This window comes from Camellia sinensis, chromosome 11, assembly GCF_055761805.1.
Source record: "Camellia sinensis isolate YWXY chromosome 11, ASM5576180v1, whole genome shotgun sequence".
NCBI lineage: Eukaryota > Viridiplantae > Streptophyta > Magnoliopsida > Ericales > Theaceae > Camellia > Camellia sinensis.
In genome coordinates this window covers 141,408,947-141,431,054 of record NC_138971.1, presented here as the reverse complement: position 1 = coordinate 141,431,054, position 22,108 = coordinate 141,408,947, and the positions used below count along the sequence as shown (strand labels likewise).

The following is a 22,108-nucleotide window of genomic DNA, read 5'->3' as shown; positions in this document are numbered from 1 at the left end:
ATAACATATATCCTATCCGCATATAAAAATTATTTCAAGATGAATGAGGTTTTAGGCGAGTCATAGTTTAAGGGGTTTATTGGAATTTATCCTTGCATGATCAAAATTAATTTGTGATATTAAAAAGAAAGAATTAGGTTTATCTCATATTCACAAGTCAACGTGAGAGAATTTGAGAGATTCGTGGAGCCCACTATAGGTAACGTTTATATAATTTAAACCGTTCACATTTTAAGAGTCGTTGAATAAAATATTCATGTAAAAAAGAAAAATGATTGAATATTGGTAGTTATATGTTTGATTAATTTTATATTACAAAAAATGAATGATTATTTTTGAAATTATATTTGTTGTTTATTTTTTTAAAAATAAATATGATTTAAACATATAATTATCGATATTCAATTATCTTTATTTTTTTTGTATGAAAATTCTATTCAACGAGTCCAAAAATGAATTGTTCAAATTACTATAATCAATTTCAAAATGGGTTTATTAAATCTAATTTAAAAGAAATGATAATTTAAAAGAAATCAAATCTAAAAAGAAAATAAAATTAAAACACAGTCAAAACTTGATCTCTTCTTTTAACGAGGATAATCACACAAAAGCTACTAAGGAAACATGTAATCAAAGATTGGAAGTGGGGAAAGACTTGGGGATTGAGATCGATGAGATCTACTTTTGTGTAGATGGTCTCTTGAATATAGCTTTGGCTTTATTACCACTTTTCAAAGTACATAATAATATTATTTTGCTTGAATGAATAATCCAACATTCCTAAAGATTAGAACAAAGTCTAATGTTCCTACTTTTTATGTTACCCCTAGCCTTTATATATATGTTGAGAAATTTTATAATACACATTATTTTGGGTTATCACTTAGGTCCCGTATGTTTCCAGAGATGGAATGGAGAGGATTGATAGTAAGGGGATTAATAGTAAGGGGATTATTATACTAATCCCAAGGTACTAGTAATCTTAATCCCCTTGCTATAACCCAAAACAAACGGGGCCTTAAATTGATTGTGATTATTATTTTAATTATGATCAAAAATATTTTTAATTAAACCTTACATAGTATTTGATTATGACTCATTATATGTTTTGAAGTTACATATATATATATATATATATTTTTTTTTTTTCAAAAAATTAATTTTGTAGGGAAAATGTGGTATTGTATTAAAGGGACAATGATCATATTTGGAAAAGTTATTAGTTAGTCTTGGGGTACCATCATATGATACTTTAATGGTGTTGTAATTGATAAAGGGGGTGGGGTTCACAGACTTATTTTGAGTGTTTGAGAAACATGAGAGCGTGTGATGAATTGTGATTGGTGAGAGGTACAATCACGTAGTGCTCGTGGATTAACTAATAATTTTTTTATATTTGACTAGTTTATGGGCTACTTAAAAACTATATATATATTTATTTATTTATTTAAAAATTTTGTGTCAACTTTTATTATAATTTATGAGATAAAAATAATTTAAGTAAATTTTAAAAATTCATTATTGAGAAGTTAAATAAGGATATGTCTAGTTCTAATATCAATTTTTAACTTCTAAATTTTAAAATTTCACACCAAACAGATTAAATTTTCTTCTCGATGCACACAATTAGAACATTGATAACTTCAAAAAAAAAAAAAAAAACGAAATCCTACCATCCCGACTCCCAAGTATCCAATATTAAGGGAAAACCACTGGAGTCCGGATCCTCTGCAGGGTTTTCCTGCAGCCCATCCTACGGTGCAAGGCAACGACGTCGTTTACCATTTTTTTTTTTTTTTTTCCAGCTTCTTCTCTGCTTCTCTTTTCAGAGACAAAATCCCCAAAAGTTCCAAATCGAAAACCAGAGGAAGACGAATGTTTGAAGACGAACAAAGGACCGACGAACGGCGGTGGACCGACGACCGGGAAGATGAACGCGGAGTCCTACCAAAGGCCCAAAATGTCTCAGATTCTATGTATATATACGTATATGTATACATGTCATATATGTATCAAGTTATATATATATGTTATAGGTTCTATATATGTTTCTTCTTCTTCTATATATACACACATATAATGATATAATATGTACTGCCATGGTTTTTCAATTGCAATTTTGTAAAAAATAGGACTTCTCTTTCATTTCAGGTTCTTTCTCTCTCTCTCTCTCTCTCTCTCTCTCTATATATATATATATATATATATATATATTATAGAATTCAATGAATGAGTATATCAAGCCCCAAAAAAATTGTTAAGCCACTAATACGGATCAGAGCCACCATGCCAAACAAGGCTTTTGAAGCTACACAGTGACTCATCTACCCTCTCCTCCTCTCTTTGATCATCATCTTGTTCAGTGTCTGTGGCTGCTTCAGCTTGTTTCTGAGGTACCATTTGTTTCTTTTCTTTACTTCTGTAGAGATCTGAAACAACTCAAAAGGACAAAGCAATTAACAAGCCAAAGCCGAAACAAAAGCAAACCCAGAACATGAAAAGTTATAAGATTGTTATGGTTTAATAGGTCTCTTTTCTTGGGTGGATTTTGTAGGTCTATTTTCCTGAGTTCTGAAGCAACATATAAGAAACGAGAGAGAGAAAAAAAAAAAAAAAAAAAAAGGTCAAAAACGACGTCGTTTTTGACCACGGCAGGGACCACCGCAGGAATGTATGGCAGAAGATCCGGACTCAAATCACTGGGCAGTGGTGGAGTAAAGAATTAGGAAAATGCTTCGTAGCTCGAAAAAGTGAGACTTGAATGGCTCGAATGGTACGAAAAATATTATCTTATCGGTAATAGAATCAAAAAACATCTTAAAACGACGTTGTTTTAGGATTTCGAGCCACTCGAGCTACGGAAAATTCGAGCTACGAATCGGAACCGAAAGAATTATTACAAATTTATTAAAAAAAATTATAATTTATAATTATAATTATTAATATTTATAATGTTTATTATGTATTTGTAATTAATTTTAAGGGCAAATTACATATACACCCCTCCAGGTTTGACAAAATTACAGATACCCCCCTGAGGTTTGAGAAATTACGAATTCCCCCCTGAATGCTATATTTGCATAAGAAATTAGGGGGTAATTTGTTATGAAATATAAACCTCAGGGGGTAAATTGTTATGAAAATACAAACCTCAGGGGGCGGGATGTAATTTCCGAAACCTCAGGGAGGTATCTGTAATTTAACCAAACCTGGAGGGGTGTATATGTAATTTGCCCTAATTTTTTTTACTAACACCACTGTAATGTAGTTTTCCCAATATCAATAATACTTCTTGATTTTTGCTTACATCCGCATATAATTATTAAATTTAACAGAATTTAGTAATTATCACATTTAAAGTGGGATTTGTTATGTGTATATAATGATTATCATTAGACCGTTGATGCCATATTATTATTGTATTTATTTTTTCTTTTAGAATGTGATATGGAATATATATATTTAGAAATGTGTCTAAAAAAAGAAAGCTGTATGTTATACATTAAGGTCATGTTTGATTCACAAGATTAATAGTGAAGTATTAATAATCCTATTAAATTAGTGTGGTATTCATTATCCAATTGGATTAATATCCATTGGATTAATAATCTTACCCCTACCCCATTACTAATAATCCTACAAATATTAAAACAAACATAGGATAATTGGACCCACGGATTAATAATCTCAATCCCATGCTCTAATCCACCCAATCAAACATACCATAAGGGTAAATCAGTATTGAATCGATTTAATTTTTTTTAAAATAATATGTATGAAAGTTTTATAAAATGAATAATTTGAATCATCAAAACTTTATCTGTGGTGAGTCTTAGAGATCAATACAACTCTCTCAATTTTAAATTTGAACTGGAGAGAAATTTAATTTTAAATTTAAACTTATTATCTTCTAAATATTTTTTTCTAAATAGGTAACATCGCTCTCTCTTACATTATTGATCAGGCTCTTGCTTTGCAATCTCCATAGGCAGGAGAATAAAAAAAAAAAAAAAAAAAAGGGTGTAAGTAATAGAAAATTTGTGTAATTAAAGTGAATAATTTTGAACTTTCAGCTTTCAAATTGAACCATGAAGTGGCAGAGATCAGACCATGACAATGAACATGAAATATGATTTTTGAACTTTCAATTTCCAAACTGAACCAACAAGTGGGAGAGGGAGATCATGATGAATGAACAAGAAAAGTTAGCTTTGGACCTTGACTATGCTTTTCTTGCTTGATAAGATCTTGGATTTCATGTGACACAACATTTCAGGTGACACAAACATCCTTTAGACAAAGGTTAGCTCCTTACATATTGACAAAGTGACAGCATGGCCATTTTATACACCCACATAGCCATATTTTCTTATATTTAAATTTAATATCACAATCTAGATTGGTATGTTTTCTTCTATTTAATCTCTCTAATATCACAATCTCTATGATATTACTTAATCTCTCATTTTCTTCTATTTAATTTCTCAAATAATTTATTTAAATTTATACAGTTGCAGAACAAATGTCAAATTAAAAAACATATTGGACCATGATGTTCTTTTACTATTGTTTTATAATCACACAAATTAGTTTTTAAATATGACTAGTGAAGCGTTGTCATCAAGCTGAGTTAGGCTAGGTTGCAAAAATAAAGCCTAAGCCCATCGAACTTTTTTCCAATGGGCTTGGGTCATACTAGCACGTGGACCAAAACCTTAGGCCTAAGCCTTACTATAACGGACTAACAGGCACAGATGAGTCAGTCTACCGAAATTTAAGACCTATATTTTATTTAAAAAAATTTCATTTTTTCATATTTTTTGACGAGTTCTCGAGACTCATGAATAAGCTAATGGTAAAGTTCACGTGCAAGATAAAAGCCTATTGAACTAACGAACCTAAATTAGTCCATAAATTTTCAGATCAAATTATAACTTTTACACCCTCTATTCCATTATCCCCAAATAGTAAAACAATTAAACAAAGCCATAGATGACTTATTACCAAACAATTACTCCATGAATGTTGTTGTATTGTCTCATCATTCTAGGCATATATTTCTTTGCTTAAAGAGACAGGTTAACCCCTGAGAGGAATAAAGCAAAGTGACATAACAACAACACATCACAACACAACACAACCCTGGTTAAAGATATATATTAAAGCAAAGCAATTGCCCACACAATGCCAAAGCAAACCCAAAAACAAAAAACACAGCCATGACAACCGACCGCTGCATCAGCAGGTTAACACCTTCTGCAAGAAAATTGAAAGCAGTCTGCAAAACAAGACCAAACACTCACCGGTCATTCCCGGTACTTGTCTCTCTGTGCCCAAAATTATGGACCCTTAAATTGTACTGCCTCAGTACCAAAAAAGTACATGATTATCTAAATTTAAAAATTAGACTCAATTTTAAAATTTAATAATGTAACATATTTAAGATAATATTTTTTCTCACATCTTCTCAATTATCAATTATTTATATCACTTACACATTATTAAGTCTAGAAAATAGGTCTATAAAATAGATTTGTATATTATTTTTCTATCAAAAATTATTGAAGCATTGTTTTATCTATCTATTTATTTATTTATACATTTATAAAGTGAACGCTTTGATAGATTCCTGAAATCTTCTCCTTTTATGATGTCAAGTGTTTATTTTAAGTGAACAATGTTGGTGGTGTCGTGAAACTTATGTTGTTATGTATCTATTTTTAATTTTAAAAAAAATGGATAGATGGGAGAAGTAGACTTAAGTGGCGGACACCATATAATATATATTTTATTTTATTTTTATTTATTTAATTTACATACATGTGTTGCGTGTATCAACTACTAGTATTATTATAAAATGAACACATTTAATGGTATCTTGAAACTGTCCCTCCTTATACTATCAACCGTCTATTTTTCTATTTTTTTGTTAGTACTATTATAAAGGGAACACGTTTGGTCTATGAAGTGACCATTTTTTTTTTTGGTGATGTCTTGAAGTTTCTTCTTATATTGCTAACGCTGTGTTTGGTTTAAGGATTTGAGGAGGGATTTGGAAAGAAAAAAATGAAAAGTTAGGTGAAATGTGAATAAAATATACCTGTATTTCACCTAGTTTCACACACCTTTTCCCTTTTCCTTTCCAAATCCCTCCCCAAATCCCCCAACCAAACACAACATAAGTATCTATTTTTGTGTTAAAAAAAATGATAGATTTTGTTTGGGCCTACTTCAAAATCATTAAGATGATTTGAATCGTTTAACATGTAGAATTTGCCAAACTGATTATTTATGAAAATAAATGAAGGTAGATTCCCTTCCGTTCAAAATCTAGGCATTTTGTGTATTTTATTCAAAAAAAATTAGGTCAATTCAATAATTGTAATTTATTTAATTTATTGCGTTTGTTACAAAAAATATATATAAAAAATACAATTATCATTCATTTTTTTGTGTCAAATATGATGAATTGAATAGACTACATTTATTAGATCGGTTTAATTTTTTATATGGATGAAATACACGAAGTGTCTGATAAACAATTTAAATCATTAAAACGGAACTCATGCTAAGCTCTACGGATCCAAACAACACTCTTCAATTTAGATTATGAATTGTTGGAGGGAAGGGAATCCTCCTCCAAAATAAATCAAATTTATCGAATATTGACAATCATACGAACGAATAAATGTCTTAAAAATAATCAAACAACATATGTGACTTTGAAAATAATTTTTTAAAATTTTCTAACACATTTATAATAGAATCATATTTTTATTGATATCTAATTAATTTAATTTTTTTATAAATAAATTTTAAAAAATAAATAATCCAAATCGGATAAACTTCCAAAAATAAACCCACCAAACCTCACAAAGCCTAGGTATGATCCCTCTAAAATATATATGCATATGCAAATACATATGTATAGGTCTGGGTAGTGACACATGGCCTGGTAAGACAAGACACGTAAATATAGATCATCTTTTGATTCTATTCCTTCTTTTATTTTCTTTTGGGGTTTTGTCCTTTGACTCCATGAGGTTTCAAGATCTTCCTACATTCCAATTATGATTTGCATGTGCTCTTAAAAAAAGAAAATTAAAAAAATGTACTCAATTATCAGAAGTGATTGAAACCCTCTCTAATTACCACTCTCACCAACTCTATATACATGTGGGGGCTAGTGATTGGAGGAGAAGAAAAAAAAAACAAAAAAAATGACCAATCATAGTCAAAAAGTGTCGTAGGAGTGCCTTCCTGTAGGGGTCCAAATCATTTTTTCTCAACTATATACATGATATTTGATAGCACATCACAATTTATTCTCATGATTGTTTTATTAAAAAATTATTTTTTTTATATGCATATTATTCTTAACAAATTTTGCAAGATAAATAAATCGAATTACTAAGATAGGTCCGGCTACAAAAACTAACAACGTATCTCTCGGTTGATTCTCATACTATTTATCCTTTTAAAAAAAAGTAATTTACAAACATAAATTGGATACAAGAATTTATAATAATTTGGCAGAAATTTATAAAATTATGAGTAAAAATAACAAATGTTTAATTTGAAATAAAATAAGGTAAAATTACAATTTATTTAAAAAAATTATATATAAATTTTATAAATATTAATAATAAAAAATTTAAACTTATGAATCTTTAAATATTTTTTGAAAGATGTTTTAGAATTGCGTGCAAAAATTCTTTGTGTATGTATCATGACTCTCCCAAAAATAAAAAGAAAAAAATGGAAAAATATCAAATGGCTCTTGAGTCACCAAAATCATCTGATTAGATCAACATCGTTAAAAAAACGTGGTCTACTTGAGACACACACGGTAGAATCCTCCTTTGCACCAGCTCAGACAGCCAAGTCCCACATGTCCTCATTGATCAAGACCACTCCTAACTGTTTCTGTCTATCTATACATATACACATATTAACGACGTGTATCACGACAGTTTTAGACTTGTCTTTTTATTATGTTTAGTCATTTTTTTATTTGAACTTTTAATTTTTCTTTTCCCCTCCATTTTAGTCTTTCATGTTTTAAAATTTTCCCAACTTCCTATAAGCTAATATCTATTTAAAATTAAAAAAAAAATATTACGTTAATTGTCACATAACATAAAAAGTAAATTACGATATTAATATTTAATTTGTATCAAATCTGTAAATTACATATAATAAAACAAATTATATAATATTATGTGACTATTGATGTGTTATTTCTAGGTGTTTGGAAACACATATATAAGTCACATTTTTTTTTGTATTTTTTTCTTTTTTATCTTTAATGATTATTTTTCAAAATTATGTCAAATATTTTTACTTTTTCGATTCGTATTGTGTAGATGAATATAAAAAGTAAGAAAAAAAATTCTTAAACTTAAAAAAAAAAAAAACTTGAAAAACTCAAAATACGTCAAAGAAATTCACTATTTTTTTTTATTATTTTTGTCTTTTCTATTTATTTTTTTTTGAAATTTTTTAATTTTTTGGTTCATCTTGTCGAGTTAAATCTATAAGTCTAAATTTTTTTTTAAAGTTTTAAAAAAATCACTAAAGATGAAAATAAATCAAAAAAATCATCAAATAAACAAACCCCAATCACCCATTAATTTTTAACACAATTTAACTTTTTTGAATAAATTTCAAACATGAAATATCAAAAAAAAATTAAGAGTTAAAATGGAAAATTGATCAAACATGGAGAAAATCTAATTTATCCCAAACACACACCAATTTACTCACACGTTTTCCGTTATCTAACGGCGGACAATGACGTTGTCACTTGTCACGTCCCTCTCTCTCTCCTCTCTCTCTCTATATATATCAATGTTGCTACATGCATTGATCAATATATAATTAGTATATTAATATATATTATAGTATTACTATTTAAAATTATGATAGTACTACATATACTAATTAATGTATATATTAATATATCAATTAGTGTCATGTCATTATTACTGACTCTATTTATTATATAAATTATAAATATTTAAAATTTTTAAAATTATATCACATTATCTATTAATATATTAATTAAAACATATAATATTATTCTTAAAATTATGAATCTCCTATATTATATAAATTACAAAAATTTAAATATTTTAAAATTATAACACGCCAACTATTAATATATTAATTAATATATCCATCGGTATGAATAGTTTCATTCTATATATATATATAGATACATACATATGTACCCACGCCGATATGTTCTCTTCCCTTGTGTCTTTATTCTTGATCTCTTCCCATATATATGCAAGCATAGCTATATATATATATAATCGTAAATCACAAAACTTTCCATTTTTTGGAATCGCTAAAAGCTGCTGGAGTCTCGCCGGTGGTGATCACAAATCCGAAGAATTCTCTCTCTCCCCCCTCTCTCTCTCTCTCTCTCTCTCTCTCTCTCTCTCTCAAGAATGTGTGACGTTTGAGTGATGTTCGCTATCTCTAGCTTGATTCTCCGAAGCAGAATTCAAGGGATTTGAGAGATTTGACTCTTTTTCTTTGTCACTCTGTTTTTGAAGCTAAAAAGGGACTAAAATAGGTAACTTCGGTGATATTTCAATCGCCATTGAAGAGAGCTCTAGATTTTTAGCTTGTTTTGGAGGCAGTAAATCACTGGACACAGAGACACCTTGCTTTGTTTTTAAGGTAAAGTATTTCTATCTATAAACTGTATATATATATATATACATTCTCCATTGTACTGATCTCTGTTTTTGTTGTTGCCAATCTCTGAATTTTCTCAAGTCAATTTTCTCTTTCTCTCGATTTACTTGTTTGGATTTGAACTTCATTTCTATAATTCTCATAATCGATTTCACGTTCTCTGGATTTTGTTTATCAACACTGTGCCAAAGAAGAGGAACAAAAAGTTATCTGAAGCAAGAGTGTTGAAATTTTGTCTCTGAGTACTTTTTTTTGGAGAGAGAGAGAGAGTAATTTGCTTAGGTGAGAAAGGACCAGTCAACCAAAGTGATTTTTTTTTTTTTTTTTTTTCTTTTTTGTCGATTCACCAAATGCTTACTTCACACAGAGTCATTGATGATTCACTTTTTTGTTTTGGATTTATTGAAGAATGAAGAAGATACGAACGAATGAATGAATGAGAAATGAATAGATTATTATAATCGACTCGTCAGAAACTTCGGCATACTCACAAATGACATTTCTTTATTCGACTTTATTCGATTTCTGCACGGTAAAGCACGCACACACAACACACACACTATTCATTTGTGACCACTTTCAATTTCTTTCCTTTCAATTATTGGGTCCATTATTTACATATCACTTCCACTGATCCCAATCTCTCTTTCCTCTTTTTTTCTTTTTCTTTTCGTTTCTCTCAAAATCCCGGTTTGGCTTCCTGGAAAATTCAATGAACCCGACCGCCATTACATTTGTCTCTCTTCTTTTTTTCTTTTTCCTGGCAACCAAACAGGACTCACTGATTTCATGTATTGGCTGCACTTTTTTATTTGAAAAATGATCTATGAACATAATTGTTTCACATAATTTGCCACAAAAACAATGTGACAATAGCATGCTTAAGCAAGCACATCATTCTGTATAAATTTTATATGTATATAACATTTCTCGTTTTTATTTTCTAACAGTATCCTTTTTAAAATCTTATTTCTTAATTTTGCGTTTGATTTATGAATTTAAATAAATGATTTGAAAAGTAAAAATAATAAAGAAAATATGTGAAATATAACCAAAAAAAATAATTATATTTTATTTATATATATATTTTTTTCTTTTCAAATCTATGAATCATCTTAAAAGGATTTTTTTTCAAGAATTCAGATATATTTTCAACAGAAGGACCATTGGCTCGAAAGAGGAAATTTATACACTAATTAGTATAACAACAATGCTAGAGGGTCACAATTTTTGTGGTCACAATGGCTCAAAACTGTCAAAACGACATCGTTTTGACATGTTTTGCACCCAAAACGACGTCATTTTGACATGTTTTGCACCCAAAACAACGTCGTTTTGGCAGTTTTGAGCCATTGTAGCCACAAAAATTGTGACCCTCAAATATTTTTCTTAGTATAATAGTTAGTACATATAGCATTATTCATTACCTTAAATGAATGCATTTATTGCCCCTTCAATTTCTTTCTTTCTTTATTTAGGGTTAATTATCTAAGATTTCTTTAAGTATCAGCCAGTATCACTTATTATGAACATATACATATTTACTTTTTTAATTATAAAAATTATATAAATATATTTTTTTTGAAAATGGTATAAAAAAAATTAAAAATAATATATTTTTTTAATTGGCGGAGTCAAAATACATAAGTTTACAAATGAAGACCATAAAGTGACATAAATTAATAATGAAAGGGGATGCTGTAATTCACCATTTCAGTATTTATTTGTTTATTTTTGTATGTGCAGGTAAGGTAGAAAAATAGAAAAAGGTTGTTTAAAGAAGAAAAACAAAAATGCTGACGTGTATTACATGCTCGAAGCAAAAGATCGAGGACGACGAGGAAGTGGTGCGCGGAACACCTAGTACAAAAGACGCGGTCAAAGGCCTGACCACGCAGGTTCTAATCTTATACCCTCACCTCTCTCTCTCACTCTCTCATTTGCTTATAGATGAAAAATAATAACTATTGACTATATGTGGCAAAAAATTTTATATTCAAATTGAGATGAATAGCATTTTAGAATTAGTATAAAATTTATAAAGTGGTATGAGTTTTGAAATTTGTGAAAGGTGTCTCATATGCTTTTTCAGGAGAAAATACATGTTAGTGTACTTTTTATAAGTTAATTATTAATTAATGAAAAAATTGTTATTTTATATTTTAATGTTTGTAAAGTTTATAAGTAATCTGTAAATATTTTGTTAGAGTTCTACTGACAAGTAATATCCTTTTCTTATGCCAAGAAATATTTGTGACAAGACTTTAGCACATATCCTGTCAGTCAAAGTTATTTTTGATAGCACTTTCATAAAAAATTTCTTCCAATTGTATGTTAAAATCTGAGTTAAAATTTGGTATAAGATTTGGTTTGTTAAATTTATCACATCAATAAAAATAATTACTCCATTCATTAGATACTTTGAAAATTAGATTTAATAGTCAAAAAATGATATAAAATTTGGTTGTGTCAAAATAATATAAAACTATTGTAGTGGTATACTTTGAAACATACAAATGACTTTGGTAAAATTATTTTAATGTATACTTTGAAAAATATGACCAATTGTAATAAGTTAAAAAATGACTTTGACAAAACTATTTTAACTTTCACATTGGAGTTGGTCTTACACCCAAAAAAATATTCACAAGGCCAACACAGTTGCTCACCGTTTGGCATTTTTGTTTTATTTTTTGTAAAGGAAGTAACCTCACTTCCAAAATTTTACAGCAATAAGGAGCTCTAAATCCATCACGAGTGAGGTGAAAATTGAAAAAAAAAAGGACACAACATACACTGTGGCAGTGCCACATCATTAGTGGTGGCTCTAATTAGAGCTCCCAAGTATTTTTGAAAATTTTAATATAGTAGTCGAGATAATTTTCATGTTCACAAAATTTATAAAGTTAAACTGGGAAAGGTCAGTCGAGGTAGGATTATACTAAGCACGAGAGGAAATTATAAAAATTAGGATAAATTACAAATATATCCCTTGAACTTTGCTTAAAGTATAGAGTATGTCTCTGTGATTTTAAAAATTTCAAATACTCCCTTGTTAGAATTTTTTATTTGACAAAATTAACTAAAAAAATAAAATTCATAATTGTTCTCTAATACAATAATGAAATTACCTAAATTATTAATTGAAATATATTTCTAATATCATTAAAATCTGTTAATTGACTTCATGATTTATTAATAAAATGGGCAATTTATTACGAAATTAGAGATTTCAATGAGTGGAATGTAATTTTCAAAATAATAGGAGTGGTTTGTATTTTAATCAAATTTTAAGAGGTGTATTTGTAATTTATCCTAAAAATTAAGATAAAACATGAAATTATATGACTAAAATAGTTAAATTTAAAAATAAAAATTCAAAAAAAACCCTAGGTTGTCATCCCTAGTCATACTAGCGAGTGCCTTAGTGGGTCCTAATGTAAAGCAATAGGTGTACGATCTTTTATGGTAGCAAAAAATTGTTGAATATATTCGAAGATCTTCTGTAAGATTGTGATTCGAAAGTAACTCTTCAGATGTCTATCTGGGGGAATCTCTGTATTATCAAAAAAGTGAAAAAGACACAACTTGTCCCTTTGGTATGAAATGAAAAAGCTTTAACTGGCCTTTGCTAGTAGGAGTCTCTCCTCCTATAAGCTGATGAGACATTATGTCATACCCACAGCTGGTTTGTCTCGGCATCCTTAGCATACAAACAATAAAAACAAAACCAACATAATTTTTTTTTTTATTCAAATTTATTTGATTTTGTTTTTTTCACATTATATCATTTGACTCAATTAATAACCACCCTTTAAGAAATTAGAAGGAAATTGAAGAAAATGATTCATTCGAAAAGTGATTCATTAGTCCTCAAAAAAAAAAAGTGATTCATTCACTTTGATTTCAATCCAATTTTATAGACGTTATCAATTATTGACAATATAAAAAAAATTAAGGCAAAATTGATCATAAGAATCAAATTGATACAAAAGACAAATATAATAACCATCTTTAAGACGGGCGCATTTTAGACACAATGCAAAGCACACTCCAAATACTTATCGTCACTCATAAATTACGTATATCAATTAAGATTGAAAGTAATACATTAACGTGAAATGTCAAGTTTAGTGCATCTAAAAACAAGTTCCTTTACTAGTATTTTAATATAAGGCAAACTTCACTTTACTCTTATGGTTTGGGCCGTATGCGGATTATCCCTGATATTTGGAAATCACCACATAACCCTCATAGGGTTTGTGGATTGAAATGCACACTAACTTCTATGGGTTTGTGGATTGAAATGCACACTAACTTCTGTTAACAAATGTTGTAAATTGATAGTTATACCCTCATCCTCATCCTCATCCTCGTCCTCATCTTCATCTTCATCTTCTTCTTCCCTCTCTCTCGTCTTCTTTTTTTTTTTTTTTTAAATATTGTTTCCCAATTAAAGATATATATATATATATATATGTATGCATGTATGTATGTATTTATATACACAGTGAAGAAATTGAAATCAAATAACACGATTTTGAATTTTTAATTCATCAAACGCATTATCAAATCATCTAATTCATTAAATATCCCCAAAATTATTCTTGACACACACACATATTGGAGACTGGATGATAATAGAAGTTGTTTTGGGTAAGTTTCACCAATTGAAGAAGACATGGTGCAGAATCACAGATCGAGATTGGGGCATCCATTGGTGTTGTCCAATTTAGATGCGTTTGATAATCTTCTTAAAGGATATATATATATATATATATATATATATGCACAGTGAATCAAAGAATATAATTTTGAATTCCTAATTCATCAAGCATCACCAAATCATCTAGTTCATCAAATATCTCCAAAATTATTTTATACACATACACACACACACATATATATATAGATGCACAGTGAAGATTGAAAAAAAACTTTGTGCGCTCATATTTTATCCATGTATATATAGATGCACAGTGAAAATTGAAGGTTGATTTTGTTGAAACATATACGCATATTTATTTATTTTTTCTTTCTAGGTGGAGGTTTACAGATATTGATGATGAAGAAGAGGGTTTAGTGAATCAACAAGGGTTTAGTGAATAAACAAGCATTATGATTGTGGGTTTTGTTCTCAAGTAATTGATACTAACCTTTATTCTGAAAATGATAGCAGTCATATATATATATATATATATATCTAGTTAGATGATTAATTATAAGAGTAGAGAGAGAAACAATAGAAATAAGGAGAGAGGAAAAATAATGGCATTTTTGGTAAATTTAAAGATATAAGAAGGGTATTTTTGTCTTAAAAATTGACTTACTCTGGCTCTCACTATCTGTTATCTTGGACAGAAATGTTAACTACGCGTTTTAGTCCACAAATCCCACGAGGGTTATGTAGTGATTTTCAAATGTCAGGGGGTTAATTCGCACCCCCAAACCACAGGGGGGTAAAATGAATTTTGCCCTTCAATATAAATAGAAAATCCATGGATCCAAAAAAAAATCCAGAAACTTGTTACCCAGAATATTGTTGGACAGTCTGGTTTCAATTTTGTATAATGAGATCCATTCTTGAAATGCATCTTAACCCTTTAATGTTTTTTCTGAATATTTTTGTGGATAAATATTTTGACTTCCTAACATTGCTCTAATATAAATGGCATGGAAGTCATTGTTCACCCCTATTTTACATTATATACTATTATATGACAGTGTTGTTTATTCTATGTGACCATTTCCAGAAATAGCGGCCAAATGCTGCACTAACTTCCCCACCAATCTCTTTAATTATGTACACGAGATCCATGCAAGTACACATGAAAACCAAAAACCCTTTCTTTAATCCCCTTTCGTCAAGTTTTTAAATTGGGCTGAAAGAAAGTGAAGTTGATTTGGTCAGTTTCTTTGTAGAATATGCAACTCCATTACACTAGTGACTATTTATATAAATATATGTATACTATACTTATTCCACACAAACATAACAATATCTCATAGTGGGAATCCAGGGAAAAGAGAAGGACCCATATTCAGGAAGAGTAGACACATCCTATCCTAGTGTGTCCTTGCCATGACCCACCATTGAATTCTTGTCTACTCATTTTATTGTATTTTCAAAAAGTATTCAAAATTGCCAAAAGAAAAGAGGAAAAAATGCCATAGCCTATCAATATCCAGTAAAGTGAATTTATTTATGATGGCCAAACCAAGGCTGATTTTGTAGCAGAAAAGTTAATGCCTTAATGGTGATTTATTTCAAACTTTGTTAGACCATCAGCTTTGACCTTGGCTTGTCCCACTCCGCACACTGTCGAATTTAATTTATTGAATGAAGGAAAGTGTGTTGAAAATATAAATAATACAATTGTTCTTCTTAACCCGATGATGTTTAAGCTAAAATTTCAATGAGAGGCCTTTTTTATATGTAAATAACATTTTTACAATTACTAATGTAAAATTTAATTTTGTTCTGGATTCTTGTAAATATAATCAAATGTTATTCACAAATTTTATTATTAGGGGCCTTTGGACAGGTATTTGTTTTTCTTCTTATATGGGTCTTTGGAAAACAAAACTTGTTTTTTACTAGGCCTTGGGACAATGAAGAATTTTTAAGCCTTACTATTGAGGATCTTTGGATGAGGATTTTTTTTTTGGCCTTTTACTATTGGGGACTTTGGAGAACAAAAGTCCATTTTTCCTTGGCCCTTGGACAAGGAGGTTTTTTTTTATTGGCTGACATTTGGCAAGCAACCTCAAAATTTGAGGCATTTTGAAAAAATAGAACCTTAGGCGACGGCCTAGGGGTCAGGTCGGCAATGCCTCTCTAATGGATCTTGTGTCAAAAAAATAATATTTCACACGTGTTTGTGCTTTAGCTCTTGTGTTCTGTTTGTAAGAATAGGTTACTCGAGAAGCCAAAAGTCTACAAGTAATGTTGTGACTCACAAATTTTTCTTAGCAAACTTGATTGATGAACATGGTTAATGTGCTGTTAATGTTGCAGCTTCTTGTCATTTGACAAACTCACAGCATTTAGGAAAATATAAAATATCATAAACACAAGCATTAGAAGTAAAAACTGAGCTGTTTGGAAGAAAAGTGTGATCTTAAGCCTAACTTATCTGGTTTTCTGGTTAGCATATAATAAAGATTTGATGAACAAGTAATAGTTGGCATACAAGGTTTGTAGTTCCTGCTGTTATTAGTGCATACATGTTTGGCCATTGTAAACAAAACTAGTAAAGAAAGCAATCTTGATGGTTCCTTGGTTCTGGGTCATTCTCAATTTTTTTGGCATACGAGGTTTGTAGTTCCTACTGTTATTAGTGTATACATGTTTGGCCATTGTAAACAAAACTAATAAAGAAACCAATCTGATGGTTCCTTGGTTCTGGGTCATGCTTAATTTTTTTTAATCTAATTTTGTCTCTCTCTCTCTCTCCATACTGTTAGTACAAACTAACCATTAACACATTCATATTCAAGGTAATGGTATGCCTAATTATTGAAACTGGCCTGAATTGCTCTTCAGAGCTCACAAAATTCCTTTGAAGTTCTAAAATATACTTTCAAAGAATTTTTCATATAATCCTTTGCTTTCAATATTATATATACACATTCCACTTAAGAGCACAGAAAAGGGTCTAAAATTTTCCAGTATACAATACCTCTGGTAAGTTAACTTATGATTTCAACAATATGCAGATCAAGGATATGGCATTGAAAATGTCGGGTAACTACAGGAAGCCTGGTACAGGCACTAGTAGCTATAAGAAAGGGCAGCGGTCTTTCCCAGACTTCGACACCATCTCAGAAGGGGTCCCCTACCCAGGAAGCTCGAGCTCAACACCTGCATGGGATTTTACTACCACAGGCCACAACCTGGCTGGTGGTTCTGATTCAAGGTTTGCCCGGTCATATGGTGGTGACCGTCCCTCTGTAGGATTAGAATCTATCTGTAGCCGGTCTAGTGAAGTCGTGCTAGAGGATGAGGATGAGCCCAAGGAGTGGATGGCACAGGTGGAGCCCGGCGTGCAAATTACTTTTGTGTCTCTTCCTAATGGTGGGAATGAACTCAAACGAATCCGCTTCAGGTACATTTTTAGTGTTCTATACCATTAGTCATTAAAAAAACAACGCCCAATTAGTACACATTAATGTGTGTTTCTCTCCCAAACACACCATTTGTCATTAGCCAAGTTTAAAATTCTATTAGTTCGAGCATTATAATCTACATACATCCATGCCGAAGAACTGGCTTTGAATCTCTTTCTTGCATTTTCTTAGGAATAGAAGGCTTTGAAAAAGACTCAAAATGTTTAAGATTTTCAAGGTAGTTTACTTCATATAGAATTTAAGCTGGCTTACCCTGGATTAAATAGTCAATTTTTGAATTGTTTGATATCTTTCTGCCCCTTTTTTTTGTATACCCTTCATTAAACATCTATTTCTTGCATGGTTGATGGATGGGATCCCATGTTTGAAGAATCCATGTTATAGAGTCATCAATTTTGATAGTTGTTGTAGTAGCATGGACTATACCTATCCACATGGACTACACCTACTTGAAATATTTTCAACACGAAACACTCAGTTCTACATATTAAACAAAAAATATAGATCTTGTAGATGCCAAATTGCTCAGTGGATGTTTAGTTCTTTTGTTTCTAAAATTTGATACTGATGTTGCTTGTACATTTAAATTTTGAAGCCGAGAAATGTTTAATAAATGGCAAGCTCAACGATGGTGGGGTGAGAACTATGATCGAATCATGGAGCTCTACAATGTTCAGAGATTCAATCAGCAAGCTCTTCAAACTCCCCTAAGGTCTGAGGATGAGGTAAACCACGTTTGACGACTTCATTTTAATTCACTTTGTTATTTATTAATGTATTTCGCTGGTATCTGCTATCCTAAAATGAATGTACAAATGGTCAAGAGTCAAAATTTATCTTTGGACTACATAGACTTTTTTTTGGGCATGTAACAAAAGGATTTGTTACTCTTGATTAAGTTGTTGAATACTAGATAGCTTCCTACCTTCACATAACTGTTGCGGATCTTGGGCACACCAGGGGACACTCACAAGCAAAAACACAAGACTTTTAACGTGGTTCGGCAAACCGGCCTACGTCCACGGGAGCAATGTTGTTATATATCAACAAATGGAGGAGATTACACACTCTCAACTCACTGTCTCTCTATATAACACACTCTCTCACACTCTCTGATACACAAACAGAATATAGCTCTCACTAGCTCTCTCTGTTTTGTGCCTCTCTCTCAGCAGTGTGTTTCTCTCTTGCTTGCTATGTTTGCCGTGTATTCAACTCACCATCACCATTCCATTTTATACACCAAAACAGAAGGTGGAGGAGGCCTCATGGGTGTGTTGGCTGCCAGCCCAATATTCTCCTTTGAGCTGCTGTCCAGTTGAAAGCTTTGTCCCACCATGTGAAGACTTCACATGGCCAACTCCATGCTTTCTCCTTTGTTGCTGGCGCATGGCAAGCCTCATGGTTGCCAACTCAAGCCTCATGACTTGCCAACTCATGCCAACCTCTTTTGCCTTCCTTTTACCATGTGGGTTGGCCACCCTTCCATGTGGCTGCCAACTCAATTTGGGTTGATCTCCTACAATAACTCACTTACAACTCAAGTGCAAATTTTTTTTTTTAGTGATATTTGTATCTGTATCCATCTGCAAGTGAACTCATACAGAATCAAGGAGCAAAATTTCATTTCTTTTCCATCAAAGCAGTCAAAACGTTTCTGTATAATAGGAAACCAAAAGGAAACAGTAGTGGAATATCAAAATTCCAATTTTTTCCATTGAAACTTGCCAAAATGCGCCAAAACATTATGAAACAAACCGAAAGAATGAGTTGTTTCTACACTTAGTAAGAAAGAATATTTAACTATGGTAGTTTTCATTTACATCTTTTTGTCAAAAAAAATGTGAGAAACGAGAATAAAGCGGAAAAAATAAATAAATTTATTAAAGACCATGAGAATCTAGAAAGACAAAAAGGAGAAATGGAAAGGACAAAATAAAAATTATTTTCTCATTTCCCTTGTGTTTCAAAAATGTTTCCGTTTCCAACTAACTAAAATAACATAGCAAAACAAAATTTAATCCCCATAGCTTACCGAATTTAACTTTTGCAGCCAAGAGATTCTACTTACTCAAGACTAGGATTGGCTAGGGAAAGTCCAATGATGACTCCATCACTAAACAAAGAATGGGTGCCAAGAAACTATTATAAACCTTCAGATCAAGGAGGCAGCCACTACTACAATGCTGGGTCAAGTAATTATGGTGCTGGTGGCCCAGCATCAATGGACGCGTCACGTACAACAACCTCCTCTAGAGATGAGAATTCGGTTTCAATTAGCAATGCCAGCGACGTAGAATCAGAATGGATTGAGGAAGATGAGCCTGGGGTGTACATTACCATCAGACAGTTAGCTGATGGCACTAGAGAGCTGCGGCGTGTCAGATTCAGGTAATGAAATTTAACCAAGCTATAATTTTTCTTCTCTTTTGTGCAGTTTGGTGGTCGTGAATCATGAATGATAGAATTAAAACAAATTTGGAAACTTGGTTTGATAAGATTGTTTAGAGTTTTTTTGTTGTTTTTTTTCCCCTGTATTCTTATTGATGATATGTGAATACGTACAAAGCAGTCTGGGCAAGCCATGTAAATGAAATCTTGAAATGAGCTTTTCACTTAAAAATTTTACCCATATTTCTTAAAACAAAGATGAATTTTTTTATTTCAACATTAATGGTTATGAAAAATTTTACCCATGCTGTTCCATTTTCTTTCCCTCTTTCTTTTTTCTTCCTTTGGGATGAGTTTTCCCCTTTGTTGTGACTGATTCCCTCAGCAGTTTTTTAATTCAAAGCAAGATGGAGTATTTCTTCCTCTCTTTCTTGCTTCTTTTTTTATTTTTATTTTTTATTTTTTCTTTTTTTATGTTTATAATAATACAATAATAACACATCAATAATCCAACCCTTGACCACATCTCTCTTTTGAATGCCATTGGGAGAAAAAAAAAAAAAAATTCTTCTCATGCCAGTACTTAAAACATTGTGCTACAACGGAACAAATTGATAACAACTTTTAGCAATTATTAAGATCATTAAATTGATGCTTCCTATCTACAACTAGTTCTGATATGATCTTCTCTATGTTCTTCTGCTACTTTGTGTTTTTTTTTCACAGCCGAGAAAAGTTTGGAGAGGTGAACGCGAAGACCTGGTGGGAAGAGAATAGGGAGAGAATACAAGCACAATACCTTTGATGAATTATTGGTGTTCACATTGCAATGCTTGTCTGCAATTAGAGCACAGTTTCTCTGGAAATGGAATCATTCTACATTTCTGCTTCTCAGCATGTTATGGAGTCACCACAGATTGGATTATCGCTTACCATAGTCGGGAATTGAAATGGCATTCTTGTCCTAAAATGCTATAATCATTAATCCTTGACAGGTATTTTTGTGATGATGATTCAGTCTATACTGTGGGGTTATCCTAATAGATACAGACATTAATTTGAATGAATGCAATGTGAGGACATGTAGTATAGGTTTGGTTTCTAGAGGCCTTTTTATTTTATTTTATTTTATTTGTTTTTTTGTTATTATTATTATTATTTTTTGTTCTTTTTGCCTTTATGATCTTCAGAGTTCATACCAACAATTTGCAAGATTTTTTATTTATTTTTTGGTCTTGGGGCTTCTTTGAATTATTTTGTCTCAAGATTTACATATCAGAGTTTGAGAAATGGAATTGGAAGCTTATGTACTTCTGCACCTCTACTTGTCTCTCTCACTATCTACAGCTTTAGAAGAAAACATAAAATAAAATAATAATATTTACTTTATTAAAATAAAAAATAAAATTAAAACGATACCATGGAACAAAGTATGATAGCCTAATTCTTATTTTATACTATGATATGTATTATTAATTTTGAACTATGATAGACATACATGTGCTGCTCATATGTCGCATCCTGCTCTTTCTTAGTGATTGTCTCTTTGGCTAGGTGAGAGGCTAGATGTGATCAATTTCTGTTTTCCATTTTTCTTTGAAATGGACCATAACAAAACCATTTTCTCTATGTGAGAATTCGTTTGGAATGTGAAATGACATTTTCATTTTTTAATTATTTTAACTTGAACTTAAAAACTCTTATTTAAAATAAATTTTTTAATTTTTTTTATCTTTGTTAATGAAAAACTAAAATAATTATAGGTTAGACGTGACATTTGATCTTATTTGGTCTTATATAGCTATTTTAGCCCCAAAGACATGCCAAACGAACCCTGATTCTCTTTGGCGAGGTGAGAGGATAGATGTGATCAAAATCT

At 30.8% G+C, this 22,108-nt stretch overlaps 1 protein-coding gene across 1 annotated transcript; it reads left to right on the top strand.

Moving 5' to 3' along the window:
* The first annotated feature begins 9,229 nt into the window (after positions 1 to 9,229).
* Positions 9,230 to 21,539, top strand: LOC114268292 (protein BREVIS RADIX). Its single transcript, XM_028209425.2, has 6 exons — positions 9,230 to 9,690; positions 11,455 to 11,606; positions 17,428 to 17,816; positions 18,434 to 18,563; positions 19,892 to 20,229; positions 20,956 to 21,539. The coding sequence occupies exons 2-6, from the start codon at positions 11,502 to 11,504 to the stop codon at positions 21,032 to 21,034; spliced, it is 1,041 nt and encodes a 346-aa protein (XP_028065226.1). The 5' UTR covers positions 9,230 to 9,690; positions 11,455 to 11,501; the 3' UTR covers positions 21,035 to 21,539.
* The last annotated feature ends 569 nt before the right edge of the window (positions 21,540 to 22,108 follow it).

Bases quoted from the DNA above. Each gene is read 5' to 3' on its own strand.
- LOC114268292 (XM_028209425.2), top strand. From the start codon at position 11,502: ATGCTGACGTGTATTACATGCTCGAAGCAAAAGATCGAGGACGACGAG. The intron at 11,607-17,427 runs GTTCTAATCTTA...AACAATATGCAG, and splicing joins TCAAAGGCCTGACCACGCAG to ATCAAGGATATGGCATTGAA. The intron at 20,230-20,955 runs GTAATGAAATTT...TTTTTTTCACAG, and splicing joins CTGCGGCGTGTCAGATTCAG to CCGAGAAAAGTTTGGAGAGG.